The 25,249-nt window shown below is 40.3% G+C and overlaps 1 protein-coding gene and 1 long non-coding RNA gene across 4 annotated transcripts in view; one reads left to right on the forward strand and one right to left on the reverse strand.

Moving 5' to 3' along the window:
* LOC120794385 (carbohydrate sulfotransferase 15-like) overlaps positions 1–24,687 on the forward strand; it is a 34,497-nt gene extending 9,810 nt beyond the window's left edge. For 2 of the 3 annotated variants that reach the window (XM_040135421.1, XM_040135422.1), the window contains 7 exons: positions 10,617–11,213; positions 12,974–13,313; positions 17,184–17,327; positions 20,629–20,785; positions 21,765–21,921; positions 23,510–23,657; positions 24,108–24,687. In XM_040135421.1, coding sequence (XP_039991355.1) covers positions 10,773–11,213; positions 12,974–13,313; positions 17,184–17,327; positions 20,629–20,785; positions 21,765–21,921; positions 23,510–23,657; positions 24,108–24,376 — 1,656 coding nt within the window. In that variant the 5' untranslated portion in view covers positions 10,617–10,772 and the 3' untranslated portion in view covers positions 24,377–24,687. The remainder of the gene's footprint in view (positions 1–10,616; positions 11,214–12,973; positions 13,314–17,183; positions 17,328–20,628; positions 20,786–21,764; positions 21,922–23,509; positions 23,658–24,107) is intronic. The other variant, XM_040135423.1, reaches the window with a different exon arrangement.
* The window catches only part of LOC120794386, a 39,777-nt gene that overhangs the window by 11,825 nt on the left and 2,703 nt on the right, over positions 1–25,249 (reverse strand). Inside the window, exon 2 of the long non-coding RNA XR_005708120.1 lies at positions 24,051–24,052. This is a non-coding gene — a long non-coding RNA (uncharacterized LOC120794386). The remainder of the gene's footprint in view (positions 1–24,050; positions 24,053–25,249) is intronic.

Below are 25,249 nucleotides of genomic sequence, written 5' to 3' on the forward strand. Positions count from 1 at the left end.
CAACTCTAGAAGTTACGTGTTTACTCCAGCATTGCTAGGGGACACAACTATGTCATGGCAGGTGTATTGCTCAGGACCCAATGAAGTGCAGTATCAACTGTGACGCTTTTTGGATGATACTCTCAAAAAAGCTGCAAAATGGATTAACGCAGGCCAAGCAAATCAGCCCCTACCGACAGGCACATTTTGAACGGACACTGCACTAGTACCTCTAAAACAGTGCATTCCAACCTGAAGGTCAGGACCTCGAAGGGTTTACCACAAAATTCTGAGGAGGTCGTTAGATCATTAACAGGATAGGTAAACAAAATTATGCTTAACAAAATTATGTTTATTTTTTACTATCTTTGTGTTTTTGCTTGTGGATTACTGTGTAATTTCACCTCCTCTTTCAATGAAAAACTGTCCAAAATCAATCTGTGATTGAACTGGTTCCAGCCTGTAAGTGCTTGCAGGCTGAGATGAGAGGTTGCAAGTCTACATACCTTCATTTTAAGGGGTCACAAGTAAAGCTGCAGCTAAAGCTTATTTTCATTAGGGGTTAATCTGCAAACTATTTTCTCCATTAACTGCCTTTGGTCTATAAAATGTGCACGGGTTACACTGTAACATCAGCAGCATGCTAATGTTTAGCAGGAAAACTGTCTGTTTTAGGACCAAATATCTGCAAAGTATTGGACAAATTAAAATTGGGACCTGATAATGGCGCTAGATGAAAAGTCAGAAGACCAAAGCTATTACACCAAAGCTATTACAATTTATCCTGAAGAGGAAATGAATGTCTGAACCGGATTTCATGGCAATCCATTTACTTGTCCACACATTTCACCCAAAGCCACAAATGTCAATCTGCTGGTGGCGCTATAGGAAAAGTCAGGTGATCACCAGTGTCAGTAGGATTCTTCTGCTGGGGACCATGAATGTCTGTACGACATTTCACAGCAATTCATCCACTAATTCTTGAGATATTGCAGTCTGGGCCAAAGTGGTGGGCCGACAGACAGACAATGCCATCCCTAGAGCTATGCTGCTAGCATGGCTAAAATGACTTAAATGATTACTCAGTTATCAAAAATAGGCTATTATTATAGTGTATTTAGTGCTATCCAACACACTAATCATTTCAGCTCTAGTCACAAGCCAGAGACGTTGGGAACCACTGCCTGGCGGATGCAAGATTTTTGCCCAACAGTGATTTATCGCCTAAATGGTGCCTAATAAATGCCTTACAGTTTAGTTTTTCCCAGGCTCAGTCATTCATGTTTGTTGAATGTTTTTGGCCACTCACACTTTATGTTCACTGCTAACGCCTTCTGTTGGGAACATATATTCTGAGCACTCTGATCTATGATTTGAATTTCTCGACTTTATTAGCTCTCATTTTAGTCCCATTGAGTGTTTATCAAAATATGCACTGTATTTATATGTTGCACAGATGTGCCATAAAGTCAGACTTTAGCAGCAGTTTACTGACTTGTGCACTGTGAATTCAGAGCACAGAAGTGTTTACAGATGTGTCCTACAAATGTTAAGGTCATCAAAGGGCAACAACATGTGGATGGAAAAATACCCTACAACTGCAATATTATTTTAAATGTAAATATAGTATTAAAAGTCTTATCCACACAATTGTTTTTCTTTTCTATACAACTGCTATGATTTTCCTCCTAAATTTTCTGTGAGCCATTTATGCTGCTCCGTGGGCTCAGAGGCACTCCACTGGAAACAGTTAACATTCCCATTGGATTAATTACCAACTGCTTTTCCCGAGGTCTGTCTGCTTCTTGTCAAAAAGGAAGATTAACAGTAGATTGAACTTTGGTCTACATGTAGAGAGCCTGCCTGTCAGGTCTTGTAAAGAGAGTGGGCAGGCGAGCAGGGGCAGGTGTTGGTGTTGGACAAATGAAAAGGTGGACGTCTGAAGGAAGAGGTCAGATTAGGTAAAGGGATAACTTCTAGCATCAGCAGTTGTTTTCAGTGTTGTCTCCAGTGTCTCTCTCTTATTCTTATCATTATACTAGTAAAGTATTAATTAACGGTTGACACTTTCCCTTTCTAGTTTGTGGGAAGCCTTGTTTTTTTTATCCACCTTCTAGGAAAAACAGGTATGTTGCTGAGTTGCTAATGGTGTTCGATATAAATGTTACAGGCTGCAATTGACACCCACATTATTGGCGATCCAGAACATGAGAGATTGACCTCAAGGGGATGAAAAACCTATTGGCACATCTTTCAGAAATCCCCAAAACATGCAATCCTCTTACAGAGCACTGACCGTCGATGAATCAAAGTGGTATTCCACATCTTCTAGTCCACTTTCCCGTTTCCTCTGTCAGTCAGCGTTCTGAAACTCTCTCGCTGCCTTCTTTTATTTCAACCTACGTGCTAAACTGTGTCAGCAAGACAGATTAATAATTCACAAACAAAGAATATGAATCAACATCAAGAGACAGCAACATCTGACAGATGATACAAAATGCTACACAAAAGACAAAATGGAGAAACTGAATTAAAGTAACTGGAAGATCACTGTTAGAAAGATCTTGTGCCAAAAAACTGACTCCAGAAACAGTAGGGAAACATGGAAATACACACAAGAATGTCTCCGGAATTATTTGAATTCATCAGGGTATACATTTTCTAAAGTTAGATAATAAGTTACAGACACAACACATTTAAGTTCATCCTGATAAATTATTCATTGGAAGCTGATGTGCAAACACGGCACTGTTTTGCATATGTACCTCGAATCTGAAGCCGTTTCATTCACATGAAATCCTTGATTATTGATTGTGTTAAAGATATAGCTCTTCAAATGAAATTGCCATTGTTTATTCATAAAGTAAGCTGCCATCCATGAGAAGATAGAGGACCTTTCAACTTTCCTCATATCTCTGGATTATAATATTCAGTCCCAATTTAGCATCATTGTGTGCATAGAGACCAGAACACGCCATGCTCTTCACAACATATCCATTTCCGCTATCAATAATTTAAATGGCAGCTATTGTTTTTCTGCAGTTTTTAATGACACCACCATAAGCACTTATCCACCTCAGAAGAAGCCATGGCTGTGGGAGGCTGGAAGTGAAATTAAAACAATGAATAAAAGATAAGATGGAAGAAAGTGCTGAACTGGGACTCCGCCTGAGATCCCAACTGAGCAGCAGTATGAAGATAGGGCAGAGGCCACGTCACCCCCCTCTGCAGTGAGAGTGTTTGAGGGCTGTGTTGATAATTTGACCCGGCGGCCCCTCAGTCGGGTCACGGTCAGGTCCTGGTCTCTGTGTCTCCGGGGGGGCCTGCTGCCTGACTTCCTGGAGATTAGATTCTGATCTTTTGGTTGACAGTGTGTGTGATCTAGGGGAATGTGATGGATGTCTTCTCCCTGGGTAATATGATCCATGAATCCACTCTGAGCCACAGTGAGTACCGATCTTCTTTTTTGCTGGTGTTACATGGTTGTGATTTACATTATTACCATAAGGGGTTAGAAGAGGAAGTGACATATTTGACAGGTCATATGGCTCCTGCTCTACATTGTAGAGGCCTAGCACAATGCAATCCTATTTACCGATGTTTTTCTTGCACTCCCAAGCTATTGTAAGGATTAATTTCATGCTTCAGTAGCTTACTTCGGTTCTCACTTCATTTATTCCCACCAATGATGCTTTTTTAAACTGATTTCATTTATTTGAAGATACTCCGTAGTTTAGGCTCACAATTTTCATTTTTATTATTATCAGTATTTATTTTGAGGATTAAAATGGGATTTTAATAAATCAACAATATAAAATCCTGTTGAAAATCAGGTTTTAACACATCAGAGTTCAACAGTTTCTTATGTTCTTAGAGGGACAAAAGGTGCACAATCAGCTGCTCATTTGCAATTTCTCACCATTACTTTATGCATTTTGAGATGTCTTCATCACAAGACGACCTCATTTACTTTAAATTGCAGTAATCAGTATTTTCTTGCACTTATAATCTTTAATCTATTCATAATCTTTAAGATTTTCATAAAATCAAGCTCCATTTTTAATAGTATTTATGGTTAGTAATAAAATGTTTATTCAGTAATTGCCTCATATAGTATTTTTTATTGCTAATGGTGGCGTCTGCCATTCTCACGATTCAGATCCCCCTCACACACACACACAGACACACACACACACACACGAGATTTACCGATTACATACATGCATGTAATCCAATGCACTCATAAACTTACCGTTCGCTCTACGTATTAAGTTACTTCTAATGCAAAGTAAACACTACCTACTGCCGCTGGTTCACATTAAAAGCATTCAGCTAGCAAAACATGGTGGAGGCTCATTTTCTGCACTTTTTCATGAGCAGGTCATTTTTCATTTTTTGAAGGGAGTAAACAGAAAAAGAAGGACCCAGCCACAGTGAGCTGTTAGATAAAGGGGTGTGAGTGACATGCACTCCTCCAACTCCTCAGCCAGGTAACCAAATCCTTTCAATGTGCTCTGCTGCTGTGTAGAAAACTACTCGAAGCGTGTGCAGCATGAATCAGATTGCTGTTGCAATTATTTTTGACTGTCTTCTTTATTAAAACTGAGTTTATTTGGTTGTGCTCTAACTTGAAACGCTTGCTGCTCCTCTCTTGTATTTCTGACAAAGGAGCTGCTTGTAAAGTAATACTAATATTAATAACGTACAAATATGAGTCGAATCCACAGTTTATGGAGAGAGCCGTTACCCCTGTAAGATCCCCTGGCAAATTAAACTGGATGAGGCAGTGTCAGCCCGCTTCAACCAATCACGAGGTTGGTTCGGTGTCAGGCTGAGTCTCACTGCTGTATACCCGTGCAGTGGCCTCAGTCTGAACTTTAATTATTGTGAGTGGCCTGGTGGAAAAATATTTTTCTCCAGCTGACACAGCGATGACACCCCCTTTGTTTTTCCTTCTGACTGCTTCTGTCACTCTCATGCCCCGACAATACTTCCTGTGTTGTTGCTGTACTCCAACCACAATCCACTTCCCGTCTCTTGGATATGTTAAGAGGTCCCTTAACAGGAAAATGCCTGAGTCTGCGGGCAGAACTGACATTCAGCTTACAGTCTGAACTGAGTCGTTAGCAAAAAATAAATAATAAAGCAAACAGCTAACTTGCTTTGGAGGATCCGTACATGGTGCTAAAGGGGAAATGGCTTGATAATGCTGTGTGGACAGGCTTGTTCCTGAATGACAATCCATTTCTTCAGTAAGACATTGGATGGCTGAAATCAGTTCGTGAGAGTGGGTTGAAAGCACTCCTGGGCAGCTGCACACAAGGACACTGTGGACAGAATGTGCTGTTCTATTCTGAAGGTCTCCCAAGTCTCTTCTTCGCAGGGTTTTCAGTCCACTCTGTCATTTTGTTTCTCATTTTTATATTTTCCCCACTCCTTGAATGAAACAAAAGTACCTAGCTTGCTTGCTTTGTCTCTTTTCCTCTGGCTCTGTGGTTGTAAAGGCAGGCTAGCAGCAAACTGTTTGTGCTGTGCACATTCCACTTGTGCTAATCTTTTATATACTACTGTCACAGATAACACAGTCTGCAGGCAAATTCCGTGTTTCTGGCTGTGTGGGGAGGTAACAATGCTGTATTACTTTACACACCTGCACAATGAATCAGGGATAATCACTTGTTTACACTGTGTTCTCTTATCAGTCATTATTACATACACCGAGTCTGTGCCTCATGCTGTCAGTAGTGTACTGGATACTCCCCCACCTAGAGAGTATGTATATGCTTTCTCTCTTTGTCTTATGACATGTTGATTTCCTCCTCAATCGTCCACAAGCCTCTGATTTAAGACATTATGAATTGGGTATCTAGTGATTATTCGTCTTTGAGAATTTAACAATTTTTCCATGACTGTTGCACCTGCAGTTAGGAGATGTTTAAGCTGTCATGCAATGTAACGGCACTGAATAACAAAAGATGCCACTGACACTAAACCAGGAAGACTTCCCTCGTCTGGTTCTCTGAGTACAGACACATATACTGGGGCAAATTGTCTTACCAAGTGTCTTCAAGATTTTCCTGTGCTATTTTTCAAAGAGAAAATAAGCGGGGAAACGTTTGACTTTCACTGTAAATGGGTTACGGTTATGCCCAATAGAAAAAAGGCCTTTTAATCTTCTCCAGCAGTCAAGGATGAAGACAACACCACAAAAAAGATCTACGAGGATAACCAAGATATTTTAACTATTTTCTGTGATATGGAGCAGTGAGTTCCCTGTAGCCTGGAAGAGAGCTGGCTCTTTTGCTTTGAATCAAAACAAAAAGGGGCATTTCAGGGGCCCATCAGCAGGCCATGTAATTAATTTCCTCCATTTGCAATACCGGAGAGCTGAGGAAGTAGGACATTGTGCACTCCACTTCACAGACTCCTTCTCCAGCCAGGTATATTGATCAGTCACCGCTGTCGTTTAAGGAATGACTGATTCAAGGGCTGTGGGGTGTTTTTTTCATTCCTGTTGTGTGAGAGCATTTATTATGGAATGTGACCCAAATTCATGGACTGTATAGGAAAAAACAGAACAATATTTCCACCCTGCTAGTACAGCCGTGGCTGTTTGTGTCAACACTTGACCATTTTTGTCTTTATAATTAATGCCAAAGAAAGCAAATGTTCAGATTCGCAGCATGAGAAAAGCAGTAACATAACCAGTTTGAAATTTGAATTTCTACAGCAAACAGCTTAATAGTGGTTAACATCAGTGGATTTCAACTGGTGCTTTTATTAAGTTAAAAAAAAAAAAGAATCTCTTCATCTACACTGCAGCTTTTCACACAAATCATCAGTCATCCTGTGCTGGCAGCAGTAAGCACAAAGAAAAGAACTGTTAAGTGACGAAGAAAAGGTACACAAGAGAACAGCAATTAGCTGCCAGTGTGTGAGACAGGTTGGCTTCTCCAGAGCAGAGATGGACAGCTAGGAGCAGAGTAGATGGCAGACTTTAAACAAATCTTCTTGATTGTCTGTTTCACTGATCTACCTCTGAATGACAGGGTAGACAGTTCCTTCCCATTAAAAGGGAGTTTTTCCCTTACTACTGTCGCCAAGTGCTTGCTCATGGGGAAACGTTGGGTCTCTGTAAATAATATTATACAGAGTATGGCCTAGACCTGCCCTAATCTAATACCAGTCTAAGTATAAATGATAATACACACACACAGACTTATATACATACATACATACATACATACATACACATACACATACACATATATGTGTGTGTGTGTGTGTGTGTGTGTGACCATCCTGAGTGACCATTGGTTCACCTCTCTTACCAAGGCCCTTCTCCCCCAATTGCTCAGTTTGGCTGGACAGCCATCTCTAGGAAGAGTCCTGGTTGTTCCAAACACCTTCCATTGGAGAATTATGGACGACACTCTTGGGAACCTTCAATGCAGCAGAATCTTTTGTAGCCTTCCCCAGAACCGTGCCTTGACACAATCCTGTCTCTGAGCTCTGCAGGCAGTTCTTTCGGCTTGGTTTTTGCTCTGATATGCGTTGTCAGCTTGTGAGACCTTATATAAGACAAGTGTGTGCCTTTCTAAATCATGCCCCTATCAATTGAATTTACCACAGATGGACTCCAGTCAAGGTATAGAAACATTACAAAGATGATCAAGAGAAATGGGAGGCACCTGAGCTAAATTCGAAGTGTCATAGCTAAGGGTCTGAGTATTTATGTCACTGTGACAATTCAGTTTTTCCTTTTTAATAGATTCGCAAAAATTTCACCCCCCCCCCTTTTTTCATTATGTTTTATTACGTGTAGATTGGTGAGGGAAAAAATTATTTTTTCAATAAAAGTTGAAAAAAGTGAAGGTGTATGAATGCTTTCTGAATGCACTGTATCATAGTCACATTAGTTGTTACATCACATTGCATTACCAAATTTAAAGGATTTTCATCAAAATTAAAATTATTATTATTATGGACTAGAAGGTTTGTCAGCTGAAAAGGTGGATGATGCAATCTTGTGTCCTCTTTGTCCACTACCCTGCAGCCATATTTCGATTCGAGTTACGCTATTTCATCATGTTTGATGGACAGGAGCAATGAATTTGCTTTAAGAATAGAGCAGGTCTGTCAAGCTGCCAGTCGCCCACTGCTACAGTTAGTTGACTGATTGATTTAGATGTGAGTTCCCTCAAGAGGGACATTCTGTAGTGAATGACAGTGTCTTTTCCTTTTTTTCCCCCTCTCTTTTTACCCCCCCCCCAAATCTACAACCCTCATGGCCTCTCCTTCATTCCCTCTGTCGTAAATAGCCTTGGGCACGAGCACCCCATTGATCCAGCCTTGATGAAGGGCGTAGACAGTCAATAAGTGCTAATGGCATGATGACTACAGATGAGCGCATATGCTCATCAATACTAAGCAGTGGCCCTATTACCAAAGTACAATCCTGAAAATGTCATTCTACTTTTAGTGCTTTGATTACACAGCGCAGTGTCCATCTCTGGGATGGAACAGGACATCTGACCTGCAGTAATTACATTTCAGTTAAATGCAAACCTTAGTCTTTTTAAAGCTGCAATGGAACCACACACCGTTTCAGAGTATTTAAATAACAAGGAATACATGCTTGTTCTTGTGAACTTTATGGATGAGAAGCACTGATACACCATCTCCAATGTGTGAGCAAACTTTAATTGAACTAGCTTTCGCAATTTAAAATCCATTACTCTCACTCTTATTTTTTTTTTTCCTAGAAAGTGATAAAAATAATCCTGCTCCAGGGGATATGTTCATTTTCTGGCTAAAAGTGAAAACATTAATATCTGACTGTGGTTACAGCTTTTTGCCTTGAATCTTTTATTCTTCCTTGCTCTCTTTTTTTACCAACTAAAGTTGCAGTCGGACAAACTTCTTGAGGACTAGAAATCGGTCTTTTCAGAGCAAGGCTCGTAGGGGTAAATGACATTGCTTCAGCAGTGGGGCTGGCTCTCCAGCCATCCTCTTATCAGCTCTGCCACAAGCTCCACAAATAAAGAGTTGTGCAAAGCGTGTGTACGATGGGTGGTTTGGGGGGGGTCAGACAATATCAGCAGCTGTGAGGAGGAGCGATGACTCACTTTCATAGTGCCCTTATCTTATGATGTATGTGAGCTGGAGCAGGTTGCAGGTATAACATACGTATCCATGCAGTTTCAAGTGTGAAGGTGTGGAACATTACCAGAGGCTTCAGCCATATTCCCGAACAACCCACTCATCCTTTGAAAAGTGCCCTAGACCCTCAGCTCTGTTGGCTTTTTTTTGTCATTATGCTGTATTGTATTCACTGCCACCATGTTGGCTCCGCTCCAGACAGAAGGAGCCTCAAGGATAAAACTAGATTGCTGCAGGAGCATTATCATTAAGGATCCCCAATTCTTTCACCCTTTAGACATCGGCCCTCCTTTTATCTGTGGGCAACTGAGGATCCATGTGACTTCACAGTGAGGAATACCATTTTCTGATAATATAATCCCTTCTCCGGTCCAAACTGGATATCTCTTATATTCGTGTCTCTCCCCAGGGGACTTTGACACGCAGCCTCGTAGTTACTAGGCTGAATGCATCCCTCGTCCTTATCGCTCCCTCCATATTGTGACTCCAATGCACATGGAGGATGGGAAGATGGACTGTGAGGTTGGGGAGGGTAAAGCTGTGCTTTCTGATTAAAACAGGAAGTGTAAGGGGAAGACATTGAAATTACTTTAATCCTGCATAATGTGATTTTTTTCCCCTCAGTTATTAGTCACAATAAAAATTAATGTCAAAGACTTCCAAGAAATTGTCATGTTTTGACATAAGTTGTTATTTACAGGATGACTTCTTACTTCTTAGTAGCAGTTTGTCTAAGTCATCAAAATTCAGAGCAGACAGATTTCTTTCATTTATATTTCTTTGTACAGCCTGAGGTTATATTGCAAAAACTGCATAAACACTGCTGTATAATTGTTTAACTGCTTTCACAAAAGCAGCATTACTTTGTCATTCAGTAGCGTGTGGTGAGTTTTACAGATAGGCAAGCAGAGCCAAAGTACCAACTCAAGAAAAGAAAGACACCCCTGCACTGTCAGTAAAAATCCACTATCAAATGTGCAGTATAGAGGAAAAGTATCCAAAAAAAAAAAAAAAAAAAAAAAAACCTTCTACGGTATTCTTCAAAATATTTACCATTAACTGACAATGACACACTCCAGTGACAAGCAGAATCCTGGATTTTCCTATCTCTGTATATGCTGTCTCAAACTTCTCAAACTTACAGCGGATCTTGCAGAGAACCCTACACTTTGATTAACAGAAAGGAAAATATATTATTATGATAACTTAAAAGCAGAACATAACTAAAAGGCTTAGGTATTCTGTCACAACTTCTGTGGAATCTGACGCCACTTACAATTAGTGTTAAAATGTGGGAGCCCTAGCTACACAGTAAAGCGTGGATGGTTAGCGTAGGTGGTTTTGTGAAAGTTATTTCAATTATCTCTGAAGTTTTGGAAGTTGCTGTATCAACCCAGACATGACAAGACTGAGTCACCATTGACAGCAGGTCATCTCTCTTATTTCTCTTCTTGTCTTTCTTTTACTTTTACCAGGAGGGTGTCAGTGGATGAGGTGGGCTGTTCTCCACAACCCATCATGGACATCAACTGTCAGCCCCATCTCCAAACCTCCTGTCTGGCTGGTTCCTGCTCCAAAACGGCTCCCTGTGTCTGAGCTGTGACATCTGGGACTCGCGGGCTGCTGACACCATGACACAGACAGACTACAAATACAGCCTGCTGGGCTCAGCAGTGGACGACTACCGCAAGAGGCCATTGCTCCTACAGGTGGACGACACACCCATGAACTTGTTTGCAGTCCTGGAAGTGAAACGGGAACTACCGAGGCGCTGGAGCACCCTGGGCTGCTTCCGCAAGATCCGTCTCTACAGCTTCCTGTTCGGCCTGGCTGTCACGTTCCTCATCATGGCTTCGTACATTCTGACAGGAGACAAGAAGGGCCTACTCCTAACCCCTTCCCCTTACCACCTCAGCAGCCTAGTCAGCCCAGGACCTTTTTCCTTCAACCTCTCCTCAGTCAAGGACTATGCACATATCAAACTAGTGGTCAAGTCCATCACATCCAAGGTGGAGTTTCGCAGCAGTCGACAGATCCCAGAGCTTAAGTCGCTGGTTAACAGTGAGCCACATGTGAGTACCCAAAAACATACTGTATATCTGTCTTATTTCTCATTTAATGTATTCAAAGAGATCTTAAGGATTCAAATTCTATCAAAACTTTTATTTCTTATCTGATTGATTGTGTAATGAATACCTCAGTGTTTTAAAGTAAATGTTATCTCGTTTTTAATCATAATACAAACCTGGCCCAGCATGATATTGATCTCTCTTTTAATTGACAATCAATTAAAATGTGTCTTGCAGCATAATTAAACGCTTAGTGAAAAGGTGATTCAAATCAGTATTCGTGCCTACAGGCTGTCTAGTCAGGGTTCAATACAGCTACGCTAGTGCAATTCTCCACCAGCTGCAGTTTCTAATCTAATTTATAAAAGATATAACGTGCTCTGAAAACCTTGTATAACACTTCATGTCAGACCATGTAATTGCATATATGTCTCTACCTAATTTTTCTCAGAAGGGATTTAAAGCTCAAAGTCATCTCTCAATCTTCAAACACACTGACCCCATTGCATTCTCGTAGTGTCCGTCTCACCTCAAAGCCTGGTTAAATTAATTGTTAATTCTAATGATAATGGCTAGTGCCAGGGGTATTTGTAACATAACTAATTTCTTATTGAACAAGAAAATGGATAGGAGAATATGACCGTGGGACAATCAATACCACATCTGTGGACGGCTCTGGCATTAACTGTCCTTAAAGTAGCTGTGTCCTACAGGCAGTGAGTGAGTCATAGAAACACGGGCTTTTGTTGTGTTTGATCACCAAAAAACACTGAAATGTGAGAAGAAATGTAAGTAAGAGATGTATTGCCTCACCTCTACAGGATAAATTAGCTTTTCTCCCACTGCATACGTGCACATTGCATGTATGCACTGCTATCATAAAGTATTAGGACAGATTTGCTTTTTAATTTTGGATTTTTTTCACTTGAGTCCAGCACATTGGATATGAAATGAAATGTTAAACTGTTGAGGGTGTCTACATCCATACTGGGTGAACAATGAAGGACTTGTAGCCCTTTTAAAGGGCAGTGCATCAGGACAATGACTGAACAGTGGAATCCCAACGGATCATTTGTTTCAACTGCTGAGGACCAGACTTAAGGCAAAAAGCCCCCAAAACAAGGACAAAAGGTAAATGGCTGCAGTACAGGCCAGGCAGAGCATTAACAGGAAAGATATCATGTGTTTGCTGATGTCCGCTTGGAATGCAGCCAGACAGACACTGGCTGCAAGGGATTTGATTTCAAATATCCAAAATACAATAACTTGCCTAATTACTATCTGTGTATAAAAATGGCCAAAATTACCACACTATTCGTCTGATTGGGTTGTAAATAATCTCAAATAAAAACTTCGGACTTTACCCTAGAGTTCAGAGTCAATGCAACAATCAAAGCCAATATCTGACAACACAGTATGCACACGTACACATGTCACTTCACTCTCACTTGTGTCAATGTGTCTATGCATCTAGAACCAATTCCCTGAAAGTGTGGCCCTTTAGAGACATGAACGTGTACTCCGATACAGATGGTGTTTGTCTACACCTGCCAAAACAAGGACTCATACACAAAAAAGTTTTTAAATTGCTTTTTAAACAAAGCTCTTCCTTTAATGCATCTGTGAAATGACTGGAATGTATTTATCCTAAGTCATGCAGCCTTAGCAATGACAATCTCAGGGGGCTGCGTCTTTTTTAATGTATTTGGAAAAAGTACATTGACTCAGCAGTTTGACGCAGCCACCTTTCTTTGCCTTTACAGATGTTTTCTGTTATCCCCCACAAATTCCTGCCTGGTTTCAAGAACCCATGCTGGTATGAGGAGTACACTGGGAATATCACTTCGGACCCTTACAGGACAAACTTGTATGCACGCTATTCGAGGCGCTTCCGGACCGTGTTTCAGCACTTGAGGAACACTTTCCGAGAGCACTTGTTTCATCATGATGGGAAACTCTACCGCATGCGGTGCCTTCCTTATTTCTATATCATTGGCCAACCAAAGTGTGGCACGACAGACCTGTATGACAGACTGAGGCTGCATCCGGATGTCAAGTTCACCACTTTCAAAGAGCCACACTGGTGGACCCGCAAGAGGTTTGGTGAGTAAAGAAAACTATACTTTGCCACGGTAGAGCCCACCCGGCTGGTATACAGTAACGAGAGCCCAAGAGCATCAAAGATGTGAAACGTAACTCTACAGTATATCATTTTAGCAGAGCCATACCTAAGGGAGCTTCAGAAGCACTCAGTGACAAACATTTGAAGGGGTCTCATCTTCAAAGGCAGGCCTGTCTGTTTCACAAGCACAATTAAATTCATCTCCTGTATTCTTACTGTCATCATATTGTTAAGATGTGTGGATTGTGGTAACTAAATTCCATCATTTCTATATATTTTAGCAGTTAACGTGGTCAAATGTCCTTAGGGTATTGGCTGACAATTTCAAACTGTACAACAGATTTTTCTTCATCAAATATACCAGAAAGTAGGTGTATCCATATGTTACATTGTGGTTACCATAGGTAACCATAATTTAGGTGAAACCTAGCTGGATGTGAGCCCTCAACATGATATGAATTAAGTATCTCTGATGCACACAGTTCAGTCTCCCAATGCAATTAACCGAGAAATTCAAGACCCATCTTCTGCTGTGCATGAGAATAAACTTAAGCTGTTCATTTTCTACTTGATATTTGTTAGCCCCAAATTTACACTTCTAATGGTGTATTTACTGTGCAATTGTTATTGCTACCTCCAGTTAACATTTTAAATGCTAGTCGTCTCTTTCTCTTTCCCCCTCCTGTGTGCTTTTGTGCTAAAATCAGCTTCTTGCCGGTGCAAATTTCCCACCTTGGCACATAGATGGTTGAGCTCGTGTGGTGACAGTGCTCATTGACGACTCAGCTAGGACTATATGCAAAAGGACCGAGACTAACCGTTTTTCACCATCATCTATGACAGATTTGCCTCTGTGGTTGAAACCACTTGGCGAGAACACGTAAAAGATGTGTGGGTGCACTAGTTCCTGTAAATGCTTAGCATACATAAATGTTGCAATCATTCCTTACAGCACAGCTTCAAACCACAATCTTTGCACAAATCTCCATCAGGGCCTAGTTCTCGCCTCATTTTACAGCTTTTTTTCTCCCCTTTTGCACAACACGGTTTTTAGACTCATTTAAAAAAAAAAAAAGAGTGACAGCGCAATCATTTACTTAATTAGACAGCAAATCATTTGATGAGGGAGCTGTTGCATATTTTACAAACTCTTAGAGGAGTATTTTCATGTTTTTTTCTCTCCATTTTGTAGACATTTGCCAATTTAGTTGTTTTAGAGTCTAGCATTATCTGTTAATCATTGCTTTTTCTCAGTTCAGATTTTTTAGACACACACAACCTACTGCCACAATTCTGGCTTACACTGTTGGCTTTCATCTTCATTGTTTGAACAGGTGGCAATATGTCATTTACTCAAAGAAAGTGATAAACCCTCAAACCGTGCGTTGAGAGGTCAGAGCCACCTCACAGCAGACAACTGGTCATATGGCGGTTCGGTCATCTAAATGTGTGGATGCCATTGTGTGTTTCCTTCACCATGTGCATCTGTGATGTTAGAAGAACCACCACACCACCACAGATGGGATTAAAAATCATGTGAGATCAGGGAGCGAGTCTGTATTTGCCCAGAATTAACTGAAAAGCATTATACAAATTCAACCCTCACTTAACTTGGAGATGCTTTGTTGTATTACTCCTTTGGTTTGATAAGGTGACTTTCCTAATGACACTTTAATTAAAAAAAAAAACCTCACACCATCTTGAGTCTGTTCTCCCCGTAGAGCTGAAGGTTTTTTCAAAATAAAATGTAGTTGATAGTTAGTGTCCACGCCACAAGTAACAGTGTTAAGTAGGCTAAGATTCTAATTTTGTCTTGTGTTTTTGCTCCCAACAGAAAGCAAATCATCATCCTCAATACCAATGTTTTTATGTTTTCTTTTATAACTGAAACAGCCATTAAGACTCATGAATAATGGAGAATCTTCAGCAGCTCAAGAGGCAGGCATCAGGAGTGTGAGTCAGTGTGTGTGTGTATATCACTAATGTGCGTCTGCATTCGTGAAGAAGTACGGGAAGAAAAAAAAAAAATGTGAAGAGGAGCAATTAAACTGTAGGACACCGATCTGTCTTTCGACTGATGGCTCAGTTTACGAAATCGAAAGCAGATTAGATGATAAATTTATAGTGAGTTAAAAAGATGTGTACATACAGTGTTCAAATAATCTCATAATTCGCCTTTAAACCTGCAGCATCACATCAGCACAGCATGAGGACACAATTATTCATCGTGAATTCTCACTGTGAATGAACACTATTCGTCTGCTCAGCAATGACTGATATATACATTTTTTTTAGCCTGAAGCCATTTGTCTAAAAATTACTTAATGATTTTAATAATTTAACCCGGCGGTTTGGCATTATACTTGTTGAGGGTATTACATACAGTATTGGCCACATTTATTGAAAATTTGATCCAAATTCTCACTACAAATATCAAAGAAGGCTTAACTGTTGCAGCCAAAGCGATACTTTTGAAGTTCATCCAGTTGCTGACTATGCCCCTAATCCCTCTGAGACTCACAAAACCTAATTGGTGGATTGATCAGTCTGCATGCAGTACTTATTTTAATTTGCTGTGTTTGGTTTGAGTTGATAATTATTCGATCCTCATTAAGCTGCGGGATATGGAAGATTTTTTTTGTATAAATTTGTCTGCTTCGTGCTTGTGTTTTCTGCAGCCTTGTCATGTTGCGTAGCAGCAAATGCAGCTGTATCTCAAGGACATAGGCCCCCCTCAGTTATTGTCCGCCCTCATTCCCCATGCTTTCATCTTTGCTGTGACTTCCTTTCGTTCTCCCTATCCCCTCTAGTGTTGCACTCAGGGTTATGCGCTGGTAATCAGCACTTTTCTCTTAAGACCTTTGAGAACACCCTGAATTCAAATGGTCTTGTTTCGTATTTATTTATTTGACTCCCCTTGAGGCTTCACTCAGCTGATGCTGTGAAAAGGTGATTTGATGCCATGCGCGCTGCATAACTTTCTTAGAGGAACAGTTTCAACTTTAAGCATGTGTGTCTGTCTTATACAGTAACCATCAAGAAACAGACTATCTGAAAAATGCGTGACCCTTCATTCATATGAAAAAGCACAAAGATGGAAAAAAAAAAAAAAAAGGAAAAAGAAAGAAAAAGCCCTGAAGCGAAACACACCAGCAGCGTTACACCTCGTACGAGTGTGACTGTTCTGGATGAATAATGATGCAGGCTGGCTGTTTGGAGACTTTCTTATAGTTTTCTAATCATGTTTTCCTGCTAACTAGAGAAAGGTGTTTTACACCATCAAAGCATCACTAGAAGTATCAGTCGCCTGAGCTACCTCATTATCCTTATGCTGCATGGATACTCATAATATCTTCGCTGAATCTCCTCAATTGCCTAGGAAATTGTAATTATACTGTAGACCACAGCAGCCCAGATGGAAAACACATTTACTAGTCTTACTTTTAAAGCATTAACTTGATGTTGGCCCTTAATTGGAAACACTGAAAACTGAGCAGAGTCAGTATTCCCTGCTGAATTTGGATTGGATCTGAACTTGGATTTTATTAGGTCACCCTGCAGTTAGGGCAACACGGAAACCCTAACAACCTTCTTTAGTTCGACCGCAGAAACATATGAAGGAGAGAGGGCGAGCAGGAATAACAACATGCCTGATGGATACACACCCATCTCAGTGCTGCAGATTCCCACCCAATCCATGTCTAATCTGAATATTTGTAGCCTCATAAAGAAAAAGAAAAAAAAAGTCTGTCTTTACTTTATACAATATATAATTACATATGCACTGGAGATACACTTTGTAGGGTAAAATTGCATTATATCTACCATCCCGGTCTTCTCCCCCCCGCCAGGTATAATTCGTCTCAGCGAGGGCTTCCACGATCGATACCCAGTAGAAGACTACCTGGACTTGTTCGATCAGGCTGCTTACCAAATCCAGGGCAACCTCACAACAAATGCCAGTGGAAACCCCAGCCATCCTAACATGATCATAGGTAAGCAAAATGGCAGTCTAAACACTAGTTAAATTTAATAATTAATATATCATTTGCAATCTATTGGATTCATTTTAAGCTGTGCCTAACATATAAAAGTTTTTGAACTAATTTGCTCGTGCCCTGTAAGCATTTTGGCATCAAATTTATTCAATTTTCTGTCTTCATGGATAAGCTTAAAATCCTAAATTACTTCACTTAAAATCAACCAAGATAAGGTGTCCAAGGGTGGAAGCCACATGAACTACAATGTAGAAAATATTTTGTTGATGATTTATTATTTGTTTATTAACATCCATTAATGATACTGAGCCTCACTAACTTGCAGTGTCTTTACAGACTCTGGTATACCCCCCCTCTTGGGGGGGAAAAAAAAAACAAACAAAAAAAAACTGTAAATGTTTTAAGGGAAAACATTTACACAGTTCAACTTCCAACTTGTTAAGTCAATTCATATGTTTTGAAATGTGCAGTGGCTTCCTGTGGTTGCAAGTCATCTGGTTTCAGTGACAACGAGCATGTGAGATCTTTTAAGTTAATGGAGGAGGAGCACTGTTTGTTTTTCTGTGTGTGTAGCCCTTAAAATGGCGGTGATGTGCCTTTTGGATGCACTTATGTGGCATTTCAGAGCTTTATTATAATGTACTCCAATGTAGAGATTTCCCCAGACGATCCTAAGGATATGTATCGGGTTGATGCGGGCATACAGTATTTTAATGGATCAGTATCGGCTTAAATAAAGCCGATCAAATTCCAATCCTGTGATTACTGTATTCTACTGTATTTTGTCCACCTGAGCCGGCAAGTGTTGCAGCGTTGCTCTCTTTTACATAAAACCACCAATTACACCAATGTATAATCATGACTGGACAGAGTGTTTCTGTACTTCAACAACTCCAATACGGTGATATGCCTCTCTCTAGCTGACCGCGTCACGTAAGTTTATTTAGTCAAACTTCTACTCAAATCATAACAATTATCACTTAATGGTGTTGAACCAGGACCTTCAATATTTGGATTGGGTAGCTTGTGAAAAATAAGGTGCTACAGCTGTCATGTCAATGTGTCAGATACAATACATATTTAAAAATCAACATTTAAGTAAATATCACCCACTTCCTAACAATGACCTTCATCCAACCACAATCTAACCGTGAGCTCATTTTTAATTCTATTTAAAATCTTAACTCTAGTTTTAAGACTAACTGTGCAGAGACACTAAATATCAAACATTTTTTCACACTGAGCAAGCAAAGCACTGCTTAAAGCTCAGACTCTAACCTTAGAGTGGCACATTATGACATGATTTGTCTATTCCCATACAGCACCGCTGATATATTATTTTAAGAAGTTCATGTTGGAAGCTAAGAGAACAAGATACAAATGATAGCATGTAAGACACCATCTACTACCTTGCTAATCAGATCTCCCAGCAGTTTTAGTTTCACAGACATTTCCTGTTCAGTGTAATTACTGCATTCCTATTTTGTAAAAGTTTCACATCATTTCAGAGAGCAGCTTTTGCCTTCCTCCCTCTGCTGAATCATAGTAGTTACTCAGATCATGTATCGGCGCTGTGATCTGTGTGTGGAACGTGGACTGACGGTAATCTGTGGCCTCATCAGGCTGCAACCAATAGCGGTCGGCTAAGGTTGACGTTGACACTTGCCTGGAACTTCACCCGTAATCTTGCCTCCGATATCACAAAGCTGCTATTACAGCAGCAGGTAGCGAGGCCGAGGCACAGGGCTGCTCTGTAGCAGCTACTCTCACTCCAGAGAATGACGTGATTTTTTAGGAGAGCAGTGACTCAGCCCTAAAGAGAGGTCTAACATCTTAATAATAATGGATTTCCTTATACTTCACTTAGCCACTTCACTGAAGTGTTGTAGAAAAGAATCATTGTTTTTTTTTTTTTTGTTTGTTTTTTTTTTTGCAGGACAGCAATAATATCCGCAGCAGGATGGAGAAGTCTTACAAATCTCCTTCCTCTATCTGCATATCCTGTTTCCAGCCCCTCTGCTTCCATCTGTCTGTCTTTTCTCGGCATCCAAACACAATCTCAAAGAACTGCTCAGCTGCAAAGAAAAACTGATTTAAGTTTTCAACAATAGCCTTTTCACACTGGACTGAGTTGATGCATTGAGCGCAGCTTAGCATGCTGCCCTGTTTTGTTTCCCTCTTTAAATAAATAATCCTCGTAAAGGGGGAGCGTGCCAAAGCACCACTCAGTATTCACATCATGCCCTGGGAGAGCCCAGCAAGGTGCAGGCCTGTGGCCAGGATCTTGGGCTTCTGACTCTCCTCAACCACCGGCCAAGACCAAGCTGCTGTGAAACACCAGAGGCACGCCGGTCTGGCCCCTCCATTTGTTTGCCCTATTACAGCCTCTCCCCGTGGAGCAAAATAAGCCCTTTTAATGGACCTGGAGACCTTTAAATAGACTTGATCATAGCGTGTAACATTTTAGGCCTAACAGCATTAGCAGCGATCCTATTTCACTCTCACCGTTGTCATCACAGAAAATAGGTCCTGGCTATCATCCTCTTCTTTGAGAAAAGGAGGGAGATAAGGCGCGTGTTGTCTTCCCTCCAAATATCTCAGAGCAGGTGGAGACAGCCTAATGAATCTTGGATATAATTTTTTCAGCACAGCCTGATAAAAGTTCCTGTTCTCAAAATTTATGAAAAACAAAGACTTCTGACTTGTTATGGGCGACAGTATGGTTACAGTGTGGACTGCAGTCATTCCACAATTTTGCTCACAGCTGGAGATGTTCTTACTCTCACTTCTTTGTTTTTGCACTTGCTCAAGAATCTTTCTTTTTGACTTGTTGCATGTGTGTTGGGAACATGCTGTGTCTGATAGTTACACAGGCAATTACAGAATGAAGCTGAAACAAAATTCCATACATTTATGGCTGATTGCTGTATGTTATTCTGAAGAAATAAATTGGGGAATTTATCTGTTTATACTGATTTTATTTCTAAATCATTGAAAAAGCAGACGAAACAATTAATAATACAAAACTAGGTGAGTATTAGATCTTAGAAATAACTTTTGTAGTAAAAAACACTCAGCAGTTTAAGTATTTATCGTTTTCTTACGTGCTTCAAGGAGGTTTGGAGCATAATTAGCCATTGATTTGTTTTTTCACCACACTATATTTTCTGTACTGTCAATGTCACAATAGACTATTGTTTATTGTAAACTAAAATGCAAGCGTCTTTTTAAGCAGGAAACATAACTTTTCAATCTGTGTCTATGATTTTATTTGAACTACCGTGGGTGTATTTTGCAGGAGAAGCCAGCGCGTCCACCATGTGGGATAACAACGCCTGGGTGTATTTCTACGACAACACCACAGGGGGAGAGCCTCCCTTCCTTATCCAGGACTTTGTTCACGCCCTGCAGCCTGATGCCCGCTTCATCGTTATGCTCAGGGACCCAGTGGAAAGGTGGGAGTAATCTGTTTCACTGCCTCATACTACATATTACATATATCTGTCTGAAATTACCTGTAATAATACAGATACAGTTCTGCAAACTGTCTACTTTGGGCCTCCATCATGACTGTTTATACTGCAGATACAGGGAGAAACATTCTCTGTTTATAGGCAACAAAAGACCTGTGGTCACAGAAGATGTGTTGCCTTTTGCTCAGTCTGGCTTCCACATGGGTTTCATTATGACATCTTTATCAGACGTGTTGAGAGCTTCCTACTGAATGCCTGTGAGGCATTCTTTTTAAACTAGGATTACTTTATGCTGTTAATGTTGAGTTTTACTTCTGAGAGTGTCTCAACATGCTCTCTATAATTGCCTTTGTCTGTTAAATCACAGCCTGTGCAACCTTTCCCAAAAGCAATTCTAGGGGAAATGAATTTTTATTATGTGAGACTTGTTTACAACCTAGGCATCTCCGTGGTATAGATGCTGTCTAACATTTCAGAATGAATTGCAACAGACCATTTATATAGTTCATGTGTCTCTCGCATTCCCTTTTTTCATACAGACTAACGTCATTAAGATAATACTGGCAAATAGTTTGGCCTTTGTTTAATTATATTGAGGCACGAGATACATTTACTGAATCATGAGAGCTGGGATTAACAGTCTGAGTTTACTGTCAATACATAAGGCTCATTATGTTTCGGATATCAATGATTATCAGTTTTTTGTTTTTGTTTTGTTTTTTTTAACTTACAGTGACTCTGGTGCATAATCATAATTGCATCTTATTTACTGTAAACTATAGTGATCGGTGCAAGAAACAATTTTATGCAAAACATGGGTGAAAAGAGGTTTTAACCCATCCACTTCTTTTAAGAACCGAAAACACAATTAGCCTCACAGTCTGAACATCCAACAAAGGTGAAATTTCATTGTCTATCTCGTGTTCAAATATGTTTACAGAGCATCTCTGTTGTCTTGCAGGCTATACTCTGACTACCTTTACTTTGGTATTGCCAATAAGTCTGCAGAGGATTTCCATGAGAAGGTGTCAGAGTCGCTGCAGTTATTCGAGGGTTGCCTTACGGAGTACACAATGCGATCCTGTGTGTACAACACTACTGTCAACAATGCTATGCCAGTGAGTGCACCCTCCCTCCTGCTTTTGTCTCAAAGCCTTGCAAAAAAAAAAAAAAAACCCAAAACAAACAAACAAACAAAAAAGGTTTAATGATAAGCGTATTAGCTGGTGGGAAGAAAGACATAGAAAAGAAGTGAATAAGACAGATGGAGTGAAATCAACACTTCATTAGCACATGATAAAGCTTGCAGAACCAACTTCATGAAAGGGATTGGCAGCACTGTTGAACCACCGAGGAGTGCAGAGTCTACAGCCTCTCTTTGTACCAGAAAACCTTACTCACAAAAAACAGACCAAGTCTTAGTGTCAGCCAGTGCAGGGCGCCAGTGTTGGGCCCCTGGCCAGTTTTTGCCACATTGCCCTGAGGCAGACTGGCTGAGAGGGCGACTAGGAGTCTTGCCCGTCCTCTTTTGGCTCCCCATCCAGGCTGCCTTGATTCAGAGGTCCTCCTCTCCAAATGCCACTGATAAGCGTTATGGCTCTCTAGGAGTATGCTTATTTTCTGCTGCTGGCCTAATTGTCCATCCACTAATATCTCCTCTGAGTTATTGCACCAAGTGAAAAGCATTACAGCTGTCCTTACAGTGGTCCCTTATGCCTGTGGCTCATTGATAAAAGTTTTTGAGCTCAGATTTGAGTCCAGAGAGAATAGACAAATACAAGCCGGCATGAGAACATGATTGACCTTCACTGTTATACCAAATTGATTTAACAAAAGGAAGAGTTTCTTGGCTTGGCTTTCATTTATTCTGAAAGGCCTTTCAGTTTTGCTAAAGAGGCGAAAAAAAACAGACAAATCCTTTCCCAGTAACGAGGTATTTTGATTACGCCTACTGTTCAGCAATGAACTGTCACATGGGAATCTAAAATCCATTTCAACAACAATTAGGCTACCTGCAAATGCTCCGGTGAAATCTCACAAAAGACCAGTGGCTAATTTATTTTGTTGGGCTGCAACTAAAGATTGTTTTTAATGAATTGTGTCACTGGTTAATCATTCAAATAACAGTTGAAAAGCCCATAACAAGTTCCCAGAGCCCAAGCTGAAGTCTTCAAATTGCTTGTTTTGTCTGACCAACATTCCAAAATCCAAACATATTTAATTACAGTGACATAAAAAACAGTGGAAGGCAACATATCCTCACATTTGACAGACTTGAACCAAAAATATTTATGAATTTTGCTTTAAAAATTACGATTAATGGATCACAAAAAAAAAAGAAAAAAAGAAATTAACATCATCATATAGGGGTATAAAGTGCATATCTGGTCCACTGGTAGGTAGTGATGCAGGTTTCTGATTCTATAGTGGGAAACTCCATCTTTCTCATATCCCTCAACTACTCATACCACATGACATTAGCACATGTTCACATGCCCAGACGGTACCTTGCATTAACCAGCTGAATGCATGGGGGAGATGAAAGAGAAAGCTGGTGGAATTCCCTCCATGTTTCCCTCCGTCCTCCTGTTCATCTCCTTAAAAGAGGTTTAGCCATGCATGCACCACCACGTCCCCTAGAACGGGGTAAGTTTCTTGGATAGAGCTTGATTACTTCTAAATGATTCTCTTGTTTTGTCTCCTCAGGTTCGATTGCAAGTTGGCCTGTACATTGTGTACTTAATGGACTGGCTGACTGTCTTCAGCAGGGAACAAATTCTGGTCCTGAGGTTGGAAGACCATGCCTCTAATAGGAAATACACAATGCACAAAGTCTTTGATTTCCTTAACCTGGGTGAGTGACTAACATATCCCAACATATGATCTTGACTGTATTCATTCCCTGTGGGGACTTTGATCAATACAATACAAAACGGATCACTAAAGACAACTAGGGATATGTAATGTTAAGTGCATGTTACAAACCATAGAGATTTACCAATCTAAAAAAGGTACCGATTACAAAAAACTCGAAATACAGAATGCTGGTGTATGAAAATCTTCACTTGTTGATGTGTAGTCCCAATCAGTTTCACATAGTGAAATCCCAGAGTTTAGTCTGGAAGCTCCTTTAGTTCTGCCTGTCTGGTTCATCCCACAGTTTAACTGCCCCAAAGCTCAGACTTAGCTCTTCAAACTGCCAAGGTGCGATCACCTCCCAGAATGTCGAATCTTCTGCTCTGAGCACTGCTGATACACAGTGACATTTCCGTGACCTTTGCTGTCTTTTCTTCCATTTGTTTAGTGCTGAGGCAAAATCTCAAGTGGCCGAATAAGAAGGGATATGAAAGAAGTGTTTGTATGTGTTTTACAGGGCCTCTGACAAAAGAAATAGAGTCAGAGATCACAAGAAGTCCGGCATCAAACACCAGGAGGCCAGCTGACAAAAACCTGGGACCCATGCTGCCCATCACTAAAGAGATCCTGAGGGATTTTTACACGCCGTTCAACAAGAAATTGGCCAAAGTGCTGCGGAATGACTCTTTCCTCTGGGAGAGTAACTCTAAACTCTGAGCAACCCACCTCCCTTTTATTTCAGTTTTGAAAAAACAAACAATAAAACAAACAAACAAACAAAAACAAAAAAAACAAAAAAAACAGATGTGTCAGCCAGCCCTTTCATTTGAGTTTCATATCTCTCAAGTGCCCATGAAAAATCAATGTTTTTTATTTAAATTATTTTCTAAGTTATAAAAGCAGAGATGAATCAAAGATAGAAAATAGCACAGGAGAGTGTGGTGATTTTGTGTGTGTATGAGAGAGAGAGAGAGAGAGTGAGTACAAACAAGAGAGAAAGAGATATTGGCAGGTCTTGATTGTTTTTCTTTTTTTTTGACCAGGTGTACAAAATTAAATAGTGAAATCAAAGATATGAAAACAGTCCTGTGTTCTACTTTGAAGCTTGATTTGATTAATTAAAAGATGCCTCACGGAACTGAAAAGACGAGACCTAATAGTTTTTGTTCTTCTTAAAAATCACACACACACACACACACACATACACACACACACACACACACACACACACACACACACACACACACACACACACACACACACACCATATATCCGAGCAGAAGAGAGACTTACACTGTGCCTTCATCATAATTCTGATAAGCTGAAAGTTATATTTGGTCGAGAACAAACTGAGCGGAGCTGCGCGGTCTTCGATCAGATCATAAATGATCAGTGAGACACCACCGCCCTCTACTGGGAAATACCTGTAGTTGCAGGCCTAAGATCGCATAAGCCGGTGCTGGAGCCCAATAGTGACATACCAAACGCTGAAACGTAAAAGACGTCCAATGGTGTTTAAATAAAAAAAATAAAAGAAAATAAAAAAAGTCGTGTATCAAGATATTAAAGGGAGTTACCGGAGATTAAGGG

Source organism: Xiphias gladius, chromosome 9 (assembly GCF_016859285.1).
Source record: "Xiphias gladius isolate SHS-SW01 ecotype Sanya breed wild chromosome 9, ASM1685928v1, whole genome shotgun sequence".
NCBI lineage: Eukaryota > Metazoa > Chordata > Actinopteri > Istiophoriformes > Xiphiidae > Xiphias > Xiphias gladius.